General features: G+C 39.1%; 1 protein-coding gene across 8 annotated transcripts in view; it reads right to left on the bottom strand.

Moving 5' to 3' along the window:
- LOC121504912 (collagen alpha-1(XXV) chain) overlaps positions 1-25031 on the bottom strand; it is a 245038-nt gene that overhangs the window by 31414 nt on the left and 188593 nt on the right. For 7 of the 8 annotated variants that reach the window (XM_041780021.1, XM_041780017.1, XM_041780018.1 and 4 more), the window contains 7 exons: positions 22528-22572; positions 19610-19654; positions 19030-19056; positions 15252-15296; positions 7514-7546; positions 4680-4715; positions 2689-2733 (listed from right to left, as the gene is read on the bottom strand). In XM_041780021.1, coding sequence (XP_041635955.1) covers positions 2689-2733; positions 4680-4715; positions 7514-7546; positions 15252-15296; positions 19030-19056; positions 19610-19654; positions 22528-22572 — 276 coding nt within the window. The remainder of the gene's footprint in view (positions 1-2688; positions 2734-4679; positions 4716-7513; positions 7547-15251; positions 15297-19029; positions 19057-19609; positions 19655-22527; positions 22573-25031) is intronic. The other variant, XM_041780019.1, reaches the window with a different exon arrangement.

The following is a 25031-nucleotide window of genomic DNA, read 5'->3' on the forward strand; positions in this document are numbered from 1 at the left end:
AAATGATTAAATAAAACAAACTTCTCCTTTATGAGGAGAACATTTGACACATTTTACTCTGAATCTCTTGATGCCACTTGACTAAGGAGGTTGTTGCCAGGAATTCAGGGACCCAATTATTTATTCATAAACCTCCACTCTTTTCACAAACCTTAATGAGACAGTTTTCTATTTCTAGCAAGTTTGGATCAGAGGCTCAGGTATCTCTGTGCCGCTGCCACACATGCACACGGAGCTAGGTACAAATCCCACAAAACAGGAGAAGCAAGGGTGGGAGACCTTAATCCTTGTGTCTCAATTCAGGGGCCGCATCCTTCGAGGGGGTGCAGAATGCGTCACAGCGGTGTGCTAAAGGCTGTCCGCTTTCAAAGGCTCTTTGGAAAGCAGCTGACAGATGTATCCTAATTTTAACAGGCCATGAAGAATGCATCTGCTGCATCCTCATGAAGAATTCAGGATTTTTTTGCACGGCAATTCAAATGGCATGACAGCCATTTAAGTGACTGACGATTACACAGCTCACACTGTTATTTATAGTACAGAGACACAACAGGATATACTCTATCAAAGGACGCTAACTGTTTAAGAGGGAAACTGAGTTAGAACAAACTTGCTGTGTTGCATCAGGCGGATAATCGTTAGATGTTTGTTCCTTGAAATTATCTCAAACTGTGATATAAAAACTCACAATTTAACATCAGTCTGCTCAGTTGCCAAAGTGCCAAAATAGTGTAAATGATGAGTGCCTTATACAACACAACACCAAGAATACCCAAGTATCCCTTTTAACTGCCTTTCATCAACTACTGAAATCATGGGCTTTTCATCTTACAGCTACGGAAGAGGATTAAGGTCATGGTTTAAGAAAAAAATGCTGTTGAATTCAGGAATTAAGTCCAAATGATAAAAAAGTTGGAATACAGTTTTAAGATTTAAGTCGAAATAAAGAGAAAAAATCTCAAACTGTTGAAGAATAAAAACAAATTTCAAACTTAATGTCTAGAACTTTGAGAAACAGCAGATCTTGACTCTACAAAATAGCTCCTATCAATGAACCTGAACTTTCCTACAAAATAGTGCAAGTTCTGCTATTACATTTTTGAGATGACTGTCATGTAACTTGCTTGGGATGTCTACAGAATTCGCTTTAAATTTTCAGGAATTTTCCAGGGGTTGCTTTAAAATGTCCAAATTTTTTGGTATTTTTTTAGGAGAATTTATTTTCAAAGCTTTTGAATTTGATTGAAAATGTGGGTGGGGAATTTCCCTCAAAGTTTTCCTGAATTTTCCTGGAATTTTTTGGGATTTTGTTTGGATGTTTGGGAGATTTTAGGGGGGAATTCCATTGAATTAAGATGCAATTTATTTGTACATTTTTGAAAACTTGCTTTGAAAATTGCATTAAAAGTTTCAGGAATTTTCTTGGGGGATGCTTTGAACATTTTTTAATTAATTTTGATTGGAAATTTGGGTAGGGAATTTCCTTCTAAATATCCCCAAAATTTCATGGAATTTTTGCGGACTTTGTTTGGATGTTTGGAAGATTGTTTGGGGGTTTCGTTACAATTTACTTTTATCTTTGGGAATTTCATTAAAACAATTTAAGTGGACTTAGATCTGAAATTTTGGGGAAAAAAAGCAAAATAAAATGATGTGTGTTGTAAAGTAAGATTAGGCTGTTATCCTCATTTGCAGACATCATATTTTGGTCAAAACTACTTTCTGTTCAAAGACAAGGCGTAGGTTTTATACCTATAAGGTACTGATCTTAAATGAGTTGGAGAAACTAAACCCTCTGAGCTCTACGCTATTTTTTAAAGATTTTGTCTTGCCTGCACTTCTTGTCTTAAAAGCTTGTAAAACATCAACCCTGTGGTGCACAATCAAGCTCTGAATGTCCCTTTGTTCAGACCACTTTCACATCTGATCTTTTGGAATTCAAATGAAGCTCAGTGAAAGTTCAGGCAGAAAGACTGTTTCCACTCATTTATTAGCCACCACCTGTTGATTTCACTCCCTTCTGTCATTCTTCCTCTCTTCTTGCTCTGGTGATCAGCTGATTATGGGCATTCACTCTCTTAAATACGCAACCAATCAGATTCTGTCACAACCTCGTTTCACACGTCATCACGCGCCTGTCATATTTTCAATGTGTCATTCGCTCTCATTTCAGTGTGGACGCTGCAACCATCCTCCACCCCAGCCACCTCCTTTCAGTTCATCAGCATCTAGTCCAGATCTTCACAGGTCTCCTGCTCATCTCATCCTGCAAACCAGTCTCCTCCTCCAAGCCACCTCATTGGTTCCAGGTCCAGCTTCTCAGAGGTCTCATCAACTGCACCCCCAGTATCTAGACTCCATAGGCGATATCCTATTCCTGCTGTTTGCACATGCTTATTTCATCAAAAAGTGTAAAATGAATTCTTGTTGAACTTGTATCAAGTCTCTCCTGAGTGGTCTGCAGTGTGAACGTAGCCTTTATGACACAAATAAGAAACCCTACATGGACTTATTTTAGCTAGGCCTGAGTGGGTAAAAGCGAGGTCCTTCAAAGGATGCTACCCCTGAATTGGGGCATGGCAATAGTTTGCCTAAGTTTTGCACCGAGCTCTGCTAGGGTGGGCTGAAAGGGATGGACAGGGACAACAGCAGGGAAATGACTGCGGATAAAAACAGCAAAGCATTTACCTTTATCCCTGGGAGTCCAGGCAGCCCTGGAAGTCCTGGCTCTCCCTACACAGGAAGAGTGTGACACGTTACGGCCAAGCCAAGCTAAGCTGAGTCAAGCCTCATTTGTTGGCTCTTTGGGGTTCTATTAGCTTTATTAAATACTTGAGTTTTCTCTGGCTATAGAGCTGCTGTAATTTAAAAATACTGGCCTGCTGTCCATTAGTGTGCTGACTGTCATTTGCTTGCAGTAAGCGCTAGCAGAAGGTTCTGCACATGCACTTTCAAACCAACTCATGCAGCCATGGCTTGACAGCGTGATTAGTGCTTGTTATAACACTCAACCCTTCACAAAGTGCATTGGCAATTTTTATTTTGATGATTTTATTGCTTTGGGCAGGTGTGAAAGTTCTGGTTTCTGGAAGGAAAAACGGTCACAGACGTTGGATTAAAGTTGCACAAAGCTGTTTAAAAGAGCTTCAAGGTCGTTAGAGTTTGGCAGTGCTCGTAGTTGAGAGTTGGCTTTTGTCTCTGTTACCAAGGCCGGGTCATTGTTAAGTCCAGAACTCCAGATTGCTATTACATGCAAGCTTGAGTAGTGCACAGTCGTTTGATTCCACAGTGGAAAAAATCAGAGGTCAAGTCCCCCGTGATGCCTCTGTGAAGCTTTAAAAACAACATTTTTGGACTGTGGATAATTTAACGCTCTATTAAGACCATTGTATTTATGGCATATAAAAAGAAGTGATTAGCACCGCACGAGAATGATCAACTGTAACGGCACTTTGGGGATATGAGAGAGGGCTGTAAAGTTCCATTGTGGCAAATGAAAGCATCGTAAAACTAATGAACAAAGGTCTTTCTTGAGGACTGCTACTTCAATGCTTGATTCACATCCAAGTGTACCAAACGGGGAACAACAAATCAAGCTTGTAGTCGCCATTTTGAGAGAAAAACATCTTCAAATGTGTCAGCACAAGCAGAATGGCTGTAAAATTAGACATGAGATGAAGCAGTCAAAAATTAGTCGGGCCATTGGTGTTTTCTTTGCAGCACAGCACAAAAAAGGATATTTGCCAAAGCTCTTGTGTCTGCTTGGAACCAGTTTGTCCCAAAGCAGAAACGACAGGGGAAATTAATGGGGTGCGACATTTGGGATTAAGAACTATAATTAGATGACGCACTGGTGCAATCTGCAACAACCTGGGCGACAGACAAGCAATGGCTTCTATTTTGCAGTAGCTCCTCTTCTACTTGTTTTATTAATTTTCTATTAGCAAATGTATCCTTACCAATATTCTTCTACTTTCCTGTCTTGGCTTAAAAATTGTGTCAAACTCCAGAATAAAAATTGCTCAGAGAGGTTTCATTCAAAAATGATTGCTGAAACAACAAACCCTTTTGCAGTTGGACTCCTGCAAAGAAAATTAATGGGATAACCTGGTGGCTTTGACTCTTACAAGCACAGCTCGCAAGAAAGGAGCCAAAAAGCATCCAAAAGATTTTATCCAGAGGTGTTAGTTTGTTTCCTGGGACCTTACACCAGCGTGAATCAAGTTTAGAGCCAAAGTAAATGTAACATGAAGTCGAGCACTGTGATGTAATGAAGTTCAAGTTGAAGAGTCAGGCTCTGCACCCCCAAGTACAACAATCATTATTTCATTTTTACTATGAGAAATGACTGAGTTTAGTATGCAGCTATCCAGACTTTAAATATTCAACTTCTCTTCTTGTGGACTGATTCATTAAAAGCTGTGTAATCAATAAGAAGTATCAAAATTCACTGCATGTTAAGCTTTCCGCTAAATGTAAAGACATTTTTTATGGCCACAGTCACCAATCAACACTGAACCATTTCTAACATCAGTCAATTTATCTTTTATTCAGTAAAATGCATCCATTTCAATCTAACTAAAACTGCATCAATATTTCTGCTATATCTATGGTCATATATGTATTGTTCTACTGCTTTATAAAGAGCAGTGTACAACAAAATAGGTGACAAGTTTTACCTTATGTCCACTTCGTCCAGGCTCTCCTGGTTCACCCTGAAAAATACATCAAGAATTATGATCAGCTCATTTGTATCGAATGTTGCTTCGAGTGTTTCACTATTTCTTTGCCTTTTGATGCCTTGCGTGGAATGTTGCGTGAAACCTCTGGTCCCCACCGTCAAGTTTGGACTTTGCACCATAACCAGATGTTCAGCTTTAGCAAATCTAGCTAAAGCTAACGTAGCTACCTAGATTACAAAGCTGCTTGTGAACCTAGCTTTATCTATGTTAGCTATGTAGCTCTATTATCTATAGCTAAATTATCCTTAGCATTGTAAGCTTTAGCAAACAAAGCTAAAGCTAACATAGATACGTAGATAACATACCGACGTAGCTTACGTAATTGCTTTGTGAGCTTAGCTTTATCGATGCTAGCTAGGTAGATATGTACCTACGTATATCACTAAGTTAGCTTTATCAGCTTAAGCTTTAGAAAATGTAGCTAAAGATAACCTAGCTACACAGAAAATGTAGATACGTAGCTTATGTAGCTGCTTTGTGAGCTTAGTTTTAGCTCTGTTAGCTACATAGCTTTGTTATCTACGTAGCTTATTCAGCTACAGTGTATAAGCTACGCCACCTGCGTTAGAATGTTTTATATAGAAGATGAGCTTTTTGTCCTGTAAGCAGATTGTCCGCTCTGCTTTATTAAGTTTTTGACTTTTAACTTTTGATATCCTAACCATTACCTTAACCCTTACTGTAACCCTAAACTGAAGTTTAATATGATGTTAATCTTAAGTTGTATTGTGTATTTCCGTTAAGAGAAATATGGCGTCCCAGACAAATGGAAGAAATGAACGCAAAACTGTCTTGATATAGTTAGCCAGCAGGGAGAAACTTATATTTTCCATCACCTTTACTTCATCAGAGGTTTAACCCACATTCATAGCTACAGTAGACCCAGGAATAAGGTGGAAAACCTGCCTTGAGCATTATTGGTTAATTTCTTAAAACTTCAGTCTTGCTTTGATTTAAGGATGAAGCTGATGTTAGCTTAACCTCACTTATCTTATTGGTCTATTTAAGCAAACACTTCTGACATAAGATTGAGCATTACTTTGAGATACAACAAGTTTTTATGATGTATTTTAATAATGTTCCTGTAAGAATGTGTAAGAAAATTTGTTGGCAAAACTACTTTTCACTCAAAATGGGTCACAAATTAACAAGCTAGCTTCAGAGTTTCAGAGCTGACATTAGTTATTAGCTAGGATAAAAAAACATGGTTACAAGTCATTTCATGCTGAACATCATAAAGCTAGCTTGATCTAACTGTGCATTTTTTCATTTAAGCTGAAGTTTTATGGACTAAAGTTTCCATGTTCAAAGTCACTGTCAATTTTTATTTGTATTTCTTTTAAACCATGTTGAAAAACTGTGTAAGATCTGCTGATAAATGACCTTTCTCCCCATATTCATCAAATATTTGCAAGCATAAGTTTGAGGGTAATGGAGCACGCATAGCTATGCATGGCTTGGCTAGGCTAGGCTAACTTAGAGGTAATTACTTGCGTTAATACTTGTGCATTTTTGTCACGTGCTAACATCTCTGAAACAGAATTTGGTTTTTGAGGTAGCAAAACTTATGCATTTAGAATAAAATTCATATTGTTAAAACATATGCATACCTTTATAAAATGTTGGAATTGAATAACAAATTGGCAAGCTAATACTAGAAAAGCATTTAGAGAGACCTCCACCATTAGCCTTATCTCCCAAAAGTGAAGAATCCTTTAAAAACATCCCTGGATCCAGACAATGATCTGGATCACTCCCAAAATCTAATTTGCCAATTACTCCCTCCCTGGTGGGGTAGAGACATGGTGAAGCAAAGCATTGGCTTCGCTACATGTGAAAGTCATGGCAGAGGGTGAATATTCCTCTATTTCTCCCAGCATTGTGAGTATTCTCGCTACAATTTGCTGTCTTTCTCTCTGTTTTGCTCCGACTCGTCTCCTCAACTGGGCATGCATCTTTCAGACTCTATAAACTCCAAAATTTTGGATAAGTTACTCATGTCCTCCATCTCCTTTATTACCTACTTGGCGGAGGTAATAAAGTTTGAAGCTAGCATTGGCTTAGCTAATCTCATACTGATTATTATGATGAAGACACTTTACATTAACTCAACCTATTTTCTATTACAGCTAACCTTTTTCTATTTCAAATAAAGAATATGTTTATGTATATGCTAATAGAGGTAAAAACTTGTTCACTAATTAGTAAGGCAATGTAAGTTTCAGAGTTATTGAGCTAACATGAGTGCAAGTTCTTTTTTGTTTATGATGATGCAGGTGGCTTAATTTAACATTTACTTTAGTATCTTTAAGATAAGTCAGACTTTTCTCAGTATATTTTGAGTTAGGTTAATTAGGTTAATTAGGTGCATGTTGTCAGAAGATGAATAGGGCTGATAAAATGTTTAACTCAAGTGAGTAAACCAAGGAAATGTTAGCTTAAAGTTACCCCACTTTTTTGGGCCAACATTTTTTTATAAGACTGATTATTTCAGAGTATTTTTTTTTATTTAATTTTGGCAACAAATTAGCAAGGTAACTTTGGTTTTGGAGCTTATGTGTTTTTGTCGAAATACTTCATACAAATCTTTGTCAAGGGGGCAACTGGCCTTGACTGAGGTTACCTACACGGACGCTCAATACTTCCCCTTAAATTAAGTTAAATGTAAATTTCCACTTATGTGTTTGCACATATACAAACAGCTTGTGTCACCATCTCTTTATTAACATCAACAAACAGTCAGTGAAACTCTCTAGGATAAGATCTCTTACCTTGATGCCTGCAGCAGATGAGCCAGCGTCTCCCTAGGAAAAAGGTAAAGACACAAAAATTAGTGGGACAACATAGGAAACTGTCAAAAACTGCATATTACAAGGCACAATGCTTGTCTGCTTACAAAAAGAGCAAATGTTACTCTGCAATTACAGTAAAAGAAACAAGAAAGAAGCTTATTTTTATCTGACAATGCAGGCTATTATTTCCCAATGGCTGAATTTAGTGAGTTTTGTGTTGAATCCAATTACTGAAAAAGATTGCCCGCCTTTCTACACAGTGTACAGACTCGATGCACCTCCTCGCTAAAGTTTGAGACAGCATTTATAAAAGTAAAGCGCTGGGAATTATTTCACTGTTTTTACACTGTCACAGTGCAGCTGCGTCGTGGTGCTGACATGAAATCCAACACTATGTAGAAGAAACAGTGTAGGGGTAAGGGGCCTTGATAGATAGACTGTAATAGTAGCAACAGTTTTAACTCCTTTCTCATTGTATTTAGGTCAAAAATTTAACAAGAAGGAGTAACTTAGCACATTTTCCAAAAAGAGTCAGCCATCAAGATCCTTTTCCTGCATTACTTCTGCAGTGTACAGTAAAAACATACATAAAACAAGGGGCCAATAAGTGTAATTATGTGCGGTTGGTGGGAAAAGGGAGCATGGAGAAAGACGCTTCGTCTTTAGCTCTGGTGTGGACGCTGCGGTGAGACTACACATGTGCCTCACGCTCAGAAGTCGCTGCAGGAATGCTTCTCGCCCTCAGCTTTTTATGGGAGTCATTACGATGCGTTGCACACAAGGCACATTTAATTGCCGCATTTTTTTTTTTTTTGACAGTAAACTGTGTGACTGTTTACAGCTGGGATTTGTTGCATACTTACGGGTGCCTCAGTGCCTATCTTAAAACATATCATTACAACTTTTATATGAACAATTTTCCTTGTGTGACTTATTGAGACCAGGGAAGATCTAACATGAAGAACGTTAATAGCTTGCTCTGTTAACTGGCTCCTTGTGTTACATAACATGGAGGTAAAATGGCTTTTAAACTTGAAGTTCTTTTAGTAGGGAACTTATAAGAATAATTTTATTGCAAAATGGATGTACAGTTTTACTTGTGGAGAAGGCTCTGCTCAAAAGACGCTTCCTGGGTTAGTCAAGCAGCATGCATTAACTTTCCAGGGCTAGAAACCCCCATATGGATAGATACATTTATGAAAATGTGTACTGAATACAATAAAATTAGCAATTAATCCATAATAGTATGAACTGGAATATGAGCAGCAAGCTTTTTGCTATAAAGGAGGAGGCTGGGGTGGAGGAGGAAAAGCTTTGTGAGCAGTGTTGTGCATCAACATTAATGCAAGCTGGGTAAGTGAGAAGTAGATAAAATTGGAATACACTGCTGTGTCGGCCGTCAGCTGATCACGGCTGGGCGTATGACTACTGTGTCTTGCATGAACTAACACTAGCCTTCATTAACGCCCCATTTTTCTGACATTTTTGTGCCTTGATTGAATAATTTCGTGAGTAAAACAGACATCAAAGCCAGAGCTGGTTTACACCTGTAGCTTTCTGGCAAAGATTGAGGCACAAGAATGCATCTCATCTGTGTTTAATTGTAACATCTTATGTAAAAAAGTAACTACAAGAGATCCCACCTTGTTAAGCTCATAATCACGCTTGTGAAGCATGATTGAATTTTCCCATTATTAAACTCAGCAGGATGACAGCACAAGAAGCTAACTGTGAGAAAAATACAAATTTACAGCCTTGTTACCACTTTTAATCAAAAAGTTACTTCGAAGCATGCATAAGTAAGAGTCAGAGATGAAACACAAGCAATTGACACCTCACTCCTCATGCTGAACTGATAAACCCTGGTGACTTCTCTGTTATGACGGGCCTAACACAAGCATCACCAGGCTGAGAAGTAAGAGTTTTCACATGTTAATCTATTCCAAATGAAGTGGTATGAGATGGAAAAGTTGGGAGGTGAACTAGCTGAGGTGTGGCACCGAGTGCTGAAACGTCCCAATTGGGCCAATTACCCTGGTCGAGGCCACAGCCTGTGATTTAACCGCAGAGCCGAGCAGGACGGAGAGCTGTCACCACAACTCCACTTCATTAGAGGCACCCGCTTAATATTGCCATTTAAAGATAATAACATGAAGATCTCACAGTGTATACTTAGTCAATCAGGCTATTTCCCAGCTGTTTGCTTAGTGGGAGCCAACGGGATGGATAGGATTAATTGGCAGGGACAGAGTTGTGACAAATGTAACCATTAAATGTCACCACAGCTCTGAAAGCATGGCTCCTATTTCATATTACAGTCATTAGTAAGGATGACCAAATTGAGCTGAATATCTGCCTCCGTCACTGACTGAGAATATACTGCGTGAGGCAACACATTTTATGATTGGCTCCAAGGGCATAAAGGCCCTGCCAGCAGCTGAGACACAGCCAGTTCACAAGAGCTTGGACCGGATCTGAGGATTCAAAAATTATACCAACCACGGTGCCACAGCAACCAGAGCCAAGCGCCCACAGCACGGTGGTTCCCGAAACCCCTATTTCAACAGTTTGCTTGGGTTGGTTTTCTTCTCAGAGTTTTCCTATCTCTCAGGTTTGACTTTTTTCACCAGGAGTCACTGTTCATTTCACAGCTAGTTAAATACTTAAGCAAAAAGCATCAGAGGTAAATGATTCAGAACCAAAGCTTTTAACTGTGGTAATGATTTGATTTAAATGAGGCTGGGGATGGACATTTAGAAGCTGGCGGGAACACTGATGGTGGTGAATGAAAGCAACACAGCAGGTTGTGTGGAGCATAAATGTATACTAACAAGAACAGTAGAACGTCATCCATGTACATTTACTTAAATACTTCAGAAATACAAGTACTAGCTACCTATATTTTTCACAATGCAAGGCCTTTTACATTAGACATTGGAGGTGCAATTTTTGAAACTTTCCTATATTCCTGCAAACATATTGTGTATTAAACCCATGCAAAAGATTTATTGCTGTTTTTTAGAGGGTTATGTGCCAGACTATTTCTCAGCCACGGCCAGTTGTCAGACAGCCAGTGAAGCTACTGGTGCCAGCCAAGAAATATTCTGGGGAAAAAAAACACCAGTTGAATGAAAAATGTAATTCTAGCAGTGTTCATGTACAGATGAACTAAACAGGATATAATTGTTGATGTACAAAGTTTTCTGACTTTTCACCCAGCCAATATAGACATATTTCTGAGTTTCTGAGGTTTCAAGCCTAAGCTAAGCTAAGCTAAACAAAGCTACAGCATTTCAAGTCATCTCTTAATCACAGATTTCCAAAGGAGAAATAAAATCTTAAAAGTTCTGCTAGCTGGTATAAGGCTTTTTGACTCCAGCAAACCACAAGGAGAGCCATTGTCCACAACTGGGGAAAACTTAGAACAGTGGTGAACCTTCCCAGGAGTGGCAGGTCTTCCAACGTTACTCCATGAGCACATCAACAACACATCCAGGACGTCTCAAAAGAACCCAGAACAGGATCTAAAGGCCTTCAGGCCTCATTGACTCAGTTAAGGTCAGTATTCATTATTCAATAAGAAAGACACTGGGCAAAAATGGAGCCCATGGGAGAGTTCCAAGGCCAAAACCACTGCAGACCAAAAAAAAAAAAAAAAAAAGAACACAAAGGCTCATCTCACATTAGCCAAAAAAAAAATCTTGATGATCCCCAGACTTTTGGGAAAATATTCTGAGGACTGACGAGCCATTACATCTGGCGTAAAACTAACACAGCATTAATAAAAATTGATGGTGTTGGTAGTGTGATGGTCTGGAGCTGCTTTGCTACTTGCTGTAGTTGATGGAATCGAAGGCCAGTCACGTTTGAAAACCCTCAAATGCTGCTTGTGTGAGAGCAGGTGCTCCTCCACCCCAGCTCCTCCTTTATTCTTCTTCTGACTTAATCAGTGTCTTTCTATTGTCATTGATGCCTGCTCTGCTCTGAGTTTTTTGCTGCTTCTCTCCCTGCCTTAGGCTTCACTTAACCGCATAGGAAGAGCAGGAATGTGTACCATTCCTGCTAAATGCATTCCACGTGGGCTTGTGGAAGGTCAGGAAGATCCCAGAACAGCCTCACCACCAAACATGAATAACAGCATGATTGCTAATTAATAACTGCTAAGAAATAAATATTTAAATCATGTGTTTCCTGACAAAGTGGTCCTGACTGAAATAAGAAATGCTGGTGATGCCACAGCTATAGCATACTTGATTAATCAAAGTCAGAGTATTTTGGCGTTGTGCTACCTCTGAAATAAATGGTCAGAAATCCTCTTCCAACACCGACAACAAACCCACTTAAAATCCACATGGGTTTCTCCTCATGTAAGGCATCTTACTTCATACTTACAGAGAACAACAGATAGTGCCTTTGGATGTGAGCCTGCCTCTTATAGATTGTATCTGCTTTGTCATTTCTCCTCTCTCACACTCCGCAGATCCCCCACAGTCAAAACAATCTCCCTTCTATCAGACGAAGCCTTGTCTGACCGCTAACGCTGCCATTACTCTCCCCAGCCTGCTCTCCCTCCCTCCCTGAGGTCCCTCTGCTCACCGTACCGAAGCTTTCACCACCTCACCTCTCGACCCGTGTTACCACATTTCCCCTCAGTGCGCGCTGTTCATTGTTAACTTTGGCATCTTTGGCGGTAAAGATGCTCTCCCTCCTCCTTTGGCCTGTTTCCTCTTCTACCAATGAAACGGGGGATCCTGTGAGCACGCATAAGACACACAATCTTCTGCATGTCACACTCATCTGATGACTGAACTTTGTCCTGATTGGAAAAGAATTATGCCTGCCATATGTTCACCATGTTTATAAATGCACATTTTTACAACAGGACAGTTTGACAAGAATAAGTCCGAGTATGCATACTGATGTAAAGCCCTCATGTCTTTACACTACCGTCTGTCTCTTTTTATCGTGTAAAACAAGCACATGAAGAACAAATGGCAGGTGACTTGCTACAGAGTTCTGAATTCCCTTGGTACTCAATTTCACTCTTTCCTTTTAGCTCCTGCAGCCAAAATCCATTTTTCCCCTGTTTTTATGACACTAAGGTAGAGCAGATCAAAGCGGTGCTTGAGCTGCAGACTTTTATCGCCCTCTGCTCTCTTTTGTTCACTCATTCTCCACAGATGATATCCTGCATCTGTTTCCCTCAAACGATGTCTCTCTTGGCAGCCATGTTCAGCAGTCATTTTAAAAAACAGAGAACCCATAAAGCGAGAAGTTATCAAAGTTGTTCTACAGCAATAAACTGGAGGCGACAGTTTGGGTACACTGCTTCTGCTCAGATGCTTGTTTTATCAGTTTTCTTTTTATGCCCAAGTCCGTTTTTCCAGCAATAAAAGAAGCAACTCCATTGTTTTAAAACACTGTAGTCTGTTCCTAGCAACTATAATGCAGTTTTTTGGCAACTTTAGGAAGAATCTTTATCTCTTCCAGGAAGAGAACAGGCTGATGAGAAGCTGAGGCAACATTTTCAAAGAAGCGTTTATTCCAACTCCTAATAGGTTTGTTTCTTCAAAGTTCAAGGCCTTAATGTTGTAATGGGGTCATCCAATACAAATAAAACTGTGTCATATTTTCATAAATATTGCAAAAAAACAGTGAGTGCAGATGACAGGTCCTGGAGAGGATGCAAAAGCTGTCTCTGGACAAGATGGCACTGACCGAGCATTTTGACAAAAAAAGAAAACCTTTAGCAAGAAAACTAGACTTTTGGACTGAAACATTATATCTGCCTTGATGCTAAATTATCCCATATTAATGCACCAAAACTGAACAGTCAGAGGTACTCTGACGACCCCTCGACAGTCACAGAGTTACTGATGACCACTCAACAGTCACAGAGGTACTCTGATGACCCCTTAACAGTCACAGAGTCACTCTGATGACAACTCAACAGTCACAGAGTTACTCTGATGACCACTCAACAGTCACAGAGTTACTGATGACCACTCAACAGTCACAGAGTTACTGATGACCACTCAACAATCACAGAGTTACTGATGACCACTCAACAGTCACAGAGTCACTCTGATGATCACTCAACAGTCACAGAGTAAATCCGATAACCACTCAACAGTCACAGTCACTCTGATTACCACTCAACAGTCACAGAATTACTCTGTTGATCGCTCAACAGTCACAGAGTTATTTTGATGACCACTCTACAGTCAGAGTCACTCTGATGACCACTCAACAGTCACAGAGGTACTCTGATGACCACTCAACAGTCACAGAGTTACTGATGACCACTCAACAGTCACAGAGTTACTCTGATGACCACTCAACAGTCACAGAGTCACTCTGATGACCACTCAACAGTCACAGAGTTACTGATGACCACTCAACAGTCACAGAGTTACTCTGATGACCACTCAACAGTCACAGAGTTACTGATGACCACTCAACAGTCACAGAGTTACTCTGATGACCACTCAACAGTCACAGAGTCACTCTGATGACCACTCAACAGTCACAGAGTTACTCTGATGACCACTCAACAGTCACAGAGTTACTGATGACCACTCAACAGTCACAGAGTTACTCTGATGACCACTCAACAGTCACAGAGTCACTCTGATGACCACTCAACAGTCACAGTCACTCTGATTACCACTCAACAGTCACAGAATTACTCTGTTGATCACTCAACAGTCACAGAGTTACTGATGTCCACTCAACAGTCACAGAGTCACTCTGATCAACACTCAACAGTCACAGAGTCACTCTGATGAACAATCAACAGTCACAGAGTTAGTTCTAAATAACACTAGATTGAAGAGCATAGCAGACCAAAATAGTGTAATGGTCCATGGATTGAATGAGTCAAATGTATATTTTGAACATGTAAAAAAGGACATGCCACAGCAATATGGACATGTAGAAATATAAATCTGGGACTTTTTCTTTTTTTATTGATGAACCGAACCCCTACTGAACTGTGACCTCTGTGAACTGTTACACCCCTACTAAACAGACAAAATGCAACAACAAGGTTAAAATAGTTTGGGATTTTTCATTAGTTTTTATTTTTATCTAGTTTTCACTTCCTGTGTTCAATTTTAGTTTAGTTTTAATTAGTTTTTACTGCTCCTTTGTTAGTTTAGTTTAGCTTTTATTTTGCAAAAATGCTTTGTTTTAGTTTAGGTTTTATTGGTTTCAGCGTTAGTTTTATTTTTTTTCAGATACATGTCAGGACTAAGTGAGCGTCATACATTTATAATATCATATTCAAACATACAACTTTTTATCATTTTATTCATTTAAATAAAACTCGAGACATATTACTAACACTGTGTGAAGTCTTAACCAACCAATTCAGGCAATTTTACACTCTTAGTTTTTATTTAGTTTCAATAAACTAAAATGATTTTCGAATTTTACTCTAAGTTATTTAGTCAGTTTTAGTTAATCATAGTAACCTTGTGCAACAGCATACTTTAGCTTTGAAATCAGGACTACATCAAGTGCAAAGGATGCATCAAGTGCCAGGAAGACTGCTTTTGTGCAGCCTTGAATACAGCTGATGGTACTTGACCTCCACTTCTACGCCTCCTCCACCTCTCAGATGTCGAACATAACTTTTTTTTTATGATCCGTGGCCTGCTGTTTCTCTGTGCAAGATCCAAGAAAGAGAGCGAAGGGTAAAGTTGAATTCACTCACCTTCTCTCCCATTTCACCTTTAGGCCCATCTTCACCCATATCGCCCTGTGATGAAATAATTCATAGTCAGTGTACTGATCACAGGAATGCGTCAATGCTGAAGTATTTCTAAAACATGACAACCATATGGCTTGAAATGTGGACTTCTTTTTCTGTGATTGACTGCCTGTAAAATGAAATAAGGGATGTCTGGAGAAACACAGTGTAGCAGAGTACCATTACTGTACATAAATCCACATTGGTCACCAACTGAGTCATCACACATGGTTTAAATATTGATGATTTCAGGTGATGTAATGCACTCTGTAGGGAGGCTTGTGGAGGCCTTAAACTTCTGGCATCAGCTGGGAAGAACTTTTAACTTCACAACTTTTTCTTCTCAGTAGTATGACATGGATTGAATGTCAAGGATAAGGTGTGGAGCTAGGGATGGCAATGAAGGCAAGCTGAAAGTTTTTACATCTTTGGTTAAAGCTGAAACATCTCACAAATACTGTGAGATATGTACAGTTATTAAAATTTGTACAAAATTTTACTTTTTTAACAAAATTTTTCACAAAATACAGCCCTAAATACAAAAATTATAGATCTTTATCTGAAGGGTTATTTCCTTGGAGGGAAATTATGATGTCAAGCCTTGTAGAAAATGAGGCCTTCTGTAAAAGTCTCAATCATTTTCATCTATTAGAGGTGGCCATTGTTTTTGTGTATTTGCTGTTGGCTTTTTATTTAGCTACCAAAGCCAAAAGCAACTATTTATGTTGACATATTTGACTTCTGTAGAAATACAAGCTCACTTTGGAGTAAAATCAATGCTTTCTTTGGCTAGAAGTTGGTCATTTCACTTTTGATAAATCTTTATGGTTTTATATGAATAAAATGATTGTCTATTATAATGTGGAGCTTGGAATGAAAGGCAAAGATTGAGGTTTTGTCCTTGTGGAGCAAATTTCAGAAGGAAATGGACTAACTATGATAGGCTCGATGCCTGCCATCAAGTGTCCATCTGTTAATGTGTAATTGTATGATTTTTACAAGTCAATATGACTAATAGCGTCGGGTCGTGGTAAAAAGAAAGCTTGCTGTCAGGAGTTTGCCTGCTGGCTCTTTAGTTAACACATGAAGCCAAAATCAGCATTTTAAGTTAACTGATCTGGCTCCTCATGCAATAGAGTTTGCACTTTAAAGCTTTGGTTCCCAACCTGAGAAGAGTGAAATAAACCAGAAGGGACTTGATGTGATTAAAAAGATCGGAAGTTAGATTGTTAACATATTCTGCAACAGGAATTGTTTCTTTTAATAGTGGAGCAATGGAAACTTGTCTTTTTATCCGCTCTTCAAATAAAACAAGAAGTTATATCACTAATTGGCGAGGCACGGTTTGGATTAATGCTTTGGACCAGTGGTTCTCAACTGGTGGGTCGGGATTCAAAAGTGGGCTACAAAGCTGTTTTTAGAGAGTTGGTGTAATTTAAGTATCCATATAAGGAAGCTTTTAGCAGCATACTTTCTTTGGCTCTGTTTTTTCTGGACAGGGAGTAAATTCTGGTTGTTTTCTAACATATTCATCCTGTTGTCTTGGGTAGAAATATTTGGACGAGTCTGGTTTCCCCATGATAATGTCTTCATTTCTCAAGATGTAAAAAAAAAAAAAACCCAACCAAAATCTAAATTATCATGACAAAATAGTGACAGTCTGCCCTAAAATTGGGAAACTTTGGATTGCAATTTCACAGAAAGGACACGGTGGTGGGCAGGGCTGCTGAAAAACCCAAAGAATGGACCCTCCCCACTTTGATTAATTGATGATATTATTGCATGTGTGTTGGATACAAAGAGCTGGTGCTAGCGTCCTGGTTAACATGGACCTTGTTTGGGACCTGAAAAATGTGTCAAACTATTACAGAGGTCTGATGTTGGAAGTATTCATTCATGCTATTTTTAACCTCTTTTCAACACTTTTTCCACCCATTTTTGCCACCACTTTATTTTTTGCCTTTTTGAACCCATTTAGGCAGTTTTTCGACCTGTTACGCCACTACTAATCAATGTTTTAATGTTTTTTGTCCCTTTTTGATACTTTGAACCAATTTTGCTGAATTCCCCTTGTAATGCCGCTCTTAAGTCACTTTATTCCCATTTTAGTCACGTTTTTTGACATTCATAGCCAATTTTTCCACTTTTCATCCATTTTTGTTGTTTTCACTCATTTCTGCCTATTTATGCCCATCTTTCTGCTTCGCCACTATTTTGGCGTCTATTTTTTTCTCTTTATTTAATTTTATTTTTGCAATTATTTACCTGTAAAGTTTTCTTCATTTTTCCTGTTTTTCCATCACCCTGACGTTTGGGCACATCAAGGCCTAGATTTGAAATGTTCAAATTCTTTTCACATTTTTCTGCCCATTTTTGCCTATCTTAATCAATTTCTGCAGCTTTAATCCAATTTTTGCCTCTTTCAATCGATTTTTGGCCACTTTCCACAACTTTTTGCCCATTTTTGCATCTTCACCCAGCTTTGCTGCTATTATCTCGGTTTTGCTTCCTCTAACCCATTTTTTGCTACTTTAAATCCACTTTTCACATTGTTTTTGCCAATTTTTGCCTTTTCTTAACCCATTTCTGCAGCTCTTACCCCAGTTTTGCCTCTTTCAACACATTTTTGGCAGTTTTTAACCACAATTTTATAATTTTCCTGCCCATTTTTGCCTTTTTAAAACCCATTTCTGCAGCTATTGTGGCTTTTTTCCCATTTTTGCCTCTCTTCGACCACTTTATACCACTTTCTGTCTAAATTTTTTTTTTTTTTTTTTTGCCATTTTTAACCCATTTTCCATTTTCTTTCTTTCTGCAATTATCTTATTTTTTCTCTCTTGAAGTTAATTCGGTTCCTTCTACTTTATTCATTCACCCTGATGTTTGTGTAGATCATGAGAAAGGGGGGTTACATTTTGAAAAAAGCTTTATTTGTACTGCTAATAATTAAAATTCATGTTTTATTGCTCTGATAAGAATGGTTATTATTCAGGTTAAAAATAAATCATCATCATCTCACAGCTGGACCTTAATTTTACTGACCTCCATGGGCACCCAGTTTGACTGGACCCCAGAAAGCTCCTCCCCTTTATCCCCCCTTATGTGCCTCCTTGGTGGTGGGCTCTGACGCTACACCAGATGAGAACCACTGCTTTAGACTGAAGACTCTCTGCTAGACAGTGTTCCTATTCATCCACTTGTACCCAGCTTATTCTGAACAGACGACCAATTATATTCCAAGATTAGCGATGTGGCAGCACAATTTCATCTTATAATGAAACTGTTATATTTTGATATTTTGTGGGCAATATGAATCTAAGAAACAATTGAGAACAGCTGTTCGAAACAGTCGCTTGAAGTCCAGCTTTTGTGAGTCACCAGTCTGTGTCACCCTCATCTCAGTCCGTGTTCACACCTCCCACCCACTGCAGTCCAGCAGCAGGGAACAAGGGCGCCATTAGAATCAGGGAATGGAGAGAATATGGCTGCTCTCCCTCATGGAGGCAGTTGTTAGGGTTCAGATTTTCATTTTTGTCCCAGATTGGGTTCAAAGTGTGACTCACTGACTCCACAGTGGCCAGATCTCGGAGGGGAGTCAGCTTTGTGAGAAAAAGCTGGAGTTGTGTGAAGCACAGTTAAGTCAGAGCTGCCTTCATTTTAGCATGACAGCTGCTCGAACACATGGCGGAGTTTCAAGAATGATGTGAAAAGTAATTTTTGGTGATCTGGATTAGAACTTTACCTTTTCACCTCGCTCGCCCATTTCACCCTGTTGGGAGAGAAAGCTGAGTGTTAGAGACAGAAAAGCTTTAGTGGAGTTTGTGGAGCCACCGAGGGTCAGATTGTATCTGGGGTTAAATTCATGTTAGATAATAACAATTGTCTTGTGTTATGGCTGCTTTTTCCCCAGACAAGTGTCAGATTGAGTTTTTTTGTTCTTAAAGTGCCCAAAAACCTACCAAAAAGTACTTAACAGTATGTTCTGATCGGTCAGAAATAACATTTTGGGTATGTGTATTCTAAGAAGGTGACTTATCCTCATCTGACTTATATCAGATAATGAATATGCAAATGTGATGTCCAACAAAAAACAGGAGAGGTATGTTTTTAAGGAACAAAAAAGATAAAATTAAAAAAGAATATTATATATAACAAATAAAAAAGGGGCAAAAACTGAGTAATCTTGGCAAAAAAAGTACAAAAATACACAAAAAACGGAACGTTTTGTTGATGGGAAAAAGGAAAAAGGAAAATAAAAACAGAAATCAAAACCGGATGATTTCACACAAAAAAAGAGCACACACAATAAGTGTGTAGCCGACCTTAGCTCCAGGGACGCCGTCCAATCCTGGGATGCCAACATCCCCCTACGGACAGCACAACACACAAAAACAGTGGTTGCATTCAGTGTGCCGCTTCCACAACATGAACTCAAAGTCCGGGTCAGGAGTTACAAAAAGCTTCACATTTTTCCGTCTGATGGAGATAACCTCTGATCTTTTCAGAGCTAAGGTTTGCGTCAGGACTGCACAGGTGTTGTGCATTTGCAGAAAAGTTGATAATGAGGCAGTTAGATAGAGATCATGTGGACAGGATAGCATCTTTCACTAGGCTCTCCAGATGATACCATGCAGATCAGATGGAGTAAATTCCATATGTTCATCTTTTAGAAAATGGTCTTAGAACCACAAACTAAATCTGCAAGGATGGAGGATTTAAGGCTGATTCAAAGCTTAATTGTCTCTGGTTTGGTTCTGTATACGAGATAATTAGAAATCAAAGCCTATCTGATGAGAGCCAGTCTGCTGTCAGAGACTGAATCTGTTTTCTGTGGTGCAACTGAAAACCAACACCAGTCCATCCACTGCCAGACGCAATTAACCTCCTGACCATTGCAGAGCTACCACACCACAGGCCATTTAGATGAGGAGCAGCTATTTCTGAGACAGGACAAGTTGAACATTGATTAATGTATCAGATTTATGGTGATTTATTGCCCAACCCAGAACCAGACTAACGTACTGAATGATGTTTATTTTTCACTCATTGTCAGAGGTAAAGATAAGGGGAAATTTTTTCGCAACAGCAGAATTTTACAAATAAAAATCTAAAATTTACATAGGGGGATAAATTTAAAGACAGTTAGGGTTAGGCACCTGAACCCTAAAGGTTAGGGTTAGGGTAAGGGGGATGGAATTAAAAATAACACACTGCAAACTAAGGAAAACCCAAAGAGGGCTTAGGCACCTGAACCCTTAATGTTAGGGTTAGGGGAGGGGGATAATTTAAAAAATAACACACCACAAACAAAGGAAAAATCCTACGAGGGCTAGTCACTTCCTGCCCTATGGTCGAGGTCCCCCATAGTAGAGTTCTGGAACAGATGAGCCCAAAAAACCCCACCACAGAGATGGGGTCAGACGCCTCTCTAAAAAGCTGGTGCCACTTTTAAGGGGTCCTGCACCTCCTCAGGCTGCTCCTGGTTCAACGGTGTCATTTTGGTTTCTTTTTCTCCTTTAGTTTTCTACTTTTCAAAGCATTGTGGGAATATCAGAGCATATGATCCATGTGAGTAGGGAGTATCCTTTGAGCTCGACACTAGCGGTGAAACTCCTCATAAATGCAGGAATCTGGTATCATCTATCAGTCCACATATGGGAGTCATTGACATAATGATGATGTATATTGCCGTAATGATGATGGAGTCTGATTAAAAAGTCGTAACCCGGAGCTGATAAGGTTTGAATTAGTGATCATCCCCTCTGAGTGGATCTCTCTGTCAGATCAATAAGATGTGTGCCAGTCAAGCCGCCACTGCGGGTACAGCAGCCTTTAGACTTCAACTTTCTGCATGAATGACAGCTACATACCGTAACAGATTCGGTTTTATAACTGCACTGCACAGCACAGGAGTTCTATTTCATGGGTGCTGGCAGACCCGGCTCCTTACACAAGTATGGAATTAGACCTTCAGCGTTTGCCGTCTCCAGAGTCAGTATGGCTTTCACTCTGAAATCAGCCTTCTTCACCCTGGTCTCTATTGCAGCCATGCGTGCCTCTTTGCTTCTATCTTTGAGATCTAAAAGAAGGCCTCTTGAATAATCACCCTCATCATTCTCATTATTTATACTGTCATTTGTTCTGGAATAAATATGCTTTTCCATTCTCCCCCCTTTGTCAAACACCTGCTCTGTGTCTTCTTTATTCACTCTGAGAATAAAAAGCAGAGCTGAGGAGGGAGTGTGCAGACTCACAGGCAGCTGGGTACTTTTAGTGGTTAAGGCTTGAAGATGCAGCCCAGGGGATTTCTCCCAAGGAGGGTGGCGTTTTTTGAAATTTCGAGAATGCATGGCAGAGCTTTTCTAATATTAAAAGTGCAGCACGTGGCCACAATGACTAATGAAATCTCTAAGTATGTTAAAGGAAGCTGTTTGAAGATAAACTACTTTCAGGTGTGGCTGGGAGTCAGCTCTCTGAGCCAGTTTATGAACTATTCTGAGGGATTCACTGAACATTATTCAGGTTACATACAGGGTGGCTCAATGTATCACAGACAATACAGTGGGAGAAATTAGTTGTATTAGAAATGAAGTGATAAAAAAGTTAAAAATTCTTGAAAATGTCACATTCTCTTAAAATCACTTACTTATATGTCAAGTAAAAATAGATTGTTCCTTTAGTTAAGGGGTACAAAGCTAGTTTAATAGCCTTTTCACAGTCTGTGATGTTACGGGTATGTAACCTGATACTAATGCTTCCTTTTTCTTTATCCAATGGCAATTAGCAGACAGTTCTCAGATGCATGACAGCTACCATCTAGTGCTGCATTATAATGAGCTAAAACTGTGCAACAACCCCAATTCTAAAAAAAAAAAAGGCAAATAATTACATTCTGTCTTTACTCACATTTTAAACAGAGACCAAACTTTTTTGCAATTAAGGTTGTATTTAAAATCACAACCTAAAAAACAGATTTATTCTATTGACAGGGTCTGCTATACCAAGATAAAAAAATATAGAAATAGATATTGAGAAAATGCCCAGGATGTTTGACCTTGATTGTTTTCACAGGATAAAAGTCAATAAAACATTGAGTCAGTTCTGCTCAGGGCTGCTTTGGATTGCATTTGTCAAAAACAGATTATTTTCACAAGCAAACTGGTTCAGTTTATTAGTGAACAACCAAAAATGCATTACTTGCTGATACAATTGTCCCATCAATTGTAAAGATTAATCTCACCTTTTGTCCATCGACACCTGGGATGCCAGGAGGCCCAATTAAACCCTGAGAAACAAACACAAAGTTATTAAGATTTCATTATACGCTGCATTTTAAAAACTGAAAGAATCAAACATTGTAGCAGTCTGGTTGTCAGAAAGATCCAATACTAGTACATCTGCTGTTGTCTTTTAACTTTTCCATTCAATGCACAAAATATCTTAAAATTAAAGCATTTCGGGATGCATTCAATTTGAATTTTTCCAATTTCTGACATGTAAATGTTGACAAAATTCATTTCAGCCAATACTGATATGATCTCTGCAGTTCCACTACTCTAAGGTCAGTAATAAATAAAAAAATATACTAAATAAAATCATATTGTGGTTCTGGTTGGACTCAGAATAAGGTTAGGGTTAAGTGTAGGGTTGAGCAGCAAATACTTCCTACCAACAAATTAAATTACTATCTGAAAGCAGCAGTCGGCAGGAAAAGAGTTCTCATCTAGGCCGATGTATACAACCAATTTTTAAAGTTAATATAGTCCTATATTTACAGGCAAAATAGTCTGATGTTTACAGCTGATATAGGCCAGCATTAATAGTTGATATAGTCCTATATTTACAGGCAATATAGGCCAATGTTTACAGGTGATAAAGGCCAATGTTTATAGTCAATATAGGCTAATATTTACAACAGTTAAAGGCTGAAATATATATCAAATACATGCTGCTGTTTATATCTGATAAAGGCTGATGTTTACAGGTGATATGTGCTGATGTTTATAGCTGATATAGGTCATTGTTTACAGCTGATATAGGCGGATGTTTACAGCTGATATAGCCGGATGTTTACAGCTGATATAGCCGGATGTTTACAGCTGATATAGGCAGATGTTTACAGCTGATATAGGATGATGTTTACAGCTGATATAGGATGATGTTTACAGCTGATATAGCCGGATGTTTACAGCTGATATAGGATGATGTTTACAGCTGATATAGCCGGATGTTTACAGCTGATATAGGATGATGTTTACAGCTGATATAGGATGATGTTTACAGCTGATATAGGATGATGTTTACAGCTGATATAGGATGATGTTTACAGCTGATAAAAGCCAATGTTTACAGCTGATATAGTCAATGTTTACAGGTTATATAGGCCGATGTTTACAGCTGATATAGGTCATTGTTAACAGCTGATATAGGCCAATGTTTGCAGCCGACAGAGGACAATATTCACAGCCAATAAAGGCCAGTGTTTACAGCTGATATAAGTTGACATTTACAGCTTATATACATATCAATTTTTAATACTGGCAGATATTTTCATATCTTTTGATACAGACAATTTACTTTAAAGCCAATATCTTCTGATACTGATATAATGCATCTCTAAAGTCATTTCCAAGTGACATCCAACAAGAGAGGAGGCCATGAGGAGGCCTGTTTATTGTTTTAGTCCCTTACCTCAGCATGCACGTACACTCATGGGGTATTTATGCATTTGTGTACTCATCCTAGGAAACCAGAAGGCTAAATATGCTGTATATGCCATATTCTAAGATAGGCCAGCTTACAGAAGGAACAGTTAGAGGGCAACACTGTGAGTGGGGAATAATTCTGTCAAGTTTAAAGTTAGGGAAGAGAAATTAAAGAAGAAAAGTACTCTATATAATGTCGCTCTAATGTTTGGATGTACTTTTTGGATGATTTAGACTCTGAGGTTGAGCCAAACATGTTTTAATGAAATCTTGCTCTCTTTCATGGTGGTTTGCTTGCAGGCTATTTGTGTTTCTTTGTAATAAAAATGACTTATTGTAACCATGGCCACATTCGAAGATGTATTATTCAGTTGTATATCAACTTGTGAGCCCTTTAAAATAATGAAAAGAGTTTTTAGTATAAATTCAAATCATCTCTAATGTTGCCCAAAAATGAGCAAATATAAAGGAGAAGGAAAACTAACTCTAGCTTCATGATTCAGACTTTTCCTCATGTGATGACACAGAAATCAGGGGGATAAAACAGGAAAAAGTGTTGACGTAGCCTCTCAGCTTAACTCAGCACCAAACAGCAGGGGATCTAATTGGGCCGCCTTGAGGCCTGAGTCATTAACACGGCGGTGTGTCATCACTGACCCCTCCGTGCACATACACCCCTCCCCCTCCTTTCTCCACCGCCGGGAGGCCTCGCCGACAGATGACAGCACAGACAGGAAGTGTCTGATTGGGTTACACTGAACAAACACTGGCAGCTACCTGATGGCTGGATATGGACGACATCTGTTCTCCACATCAGCGCTGGTGGAGAGAGCGGCGGCCTCCATTGCAGAGCTAACCTCTGGGCTCTCTGTTTTCTGTCACTCGTTTTCTTTCCCTCCTTGTGTTGTTTGAGTCTGCTCTTTTGTGTTTACCTGCCCTGACTGTTACCCTGTGTCACTAATCTCAGAGACAACATACTCCACACCTTGAGAGCCTTTTATAGACGTTTTCGCCACTTGAGCAGTTTTACTATCCTATC

Source organism: Cheilinus undulatus, linkage group 22 (assembly GCF_018320785.1).
Source record: "Cheilinus undulatus linkage group 22, ASM1832078v1, whole genome shotgun sequence".
NCBI lineage: Eukaryota > Metazoa > Chordata > Actinopteri > Labriformes > Labridae > Cheilinus > Cheilinus undulatus.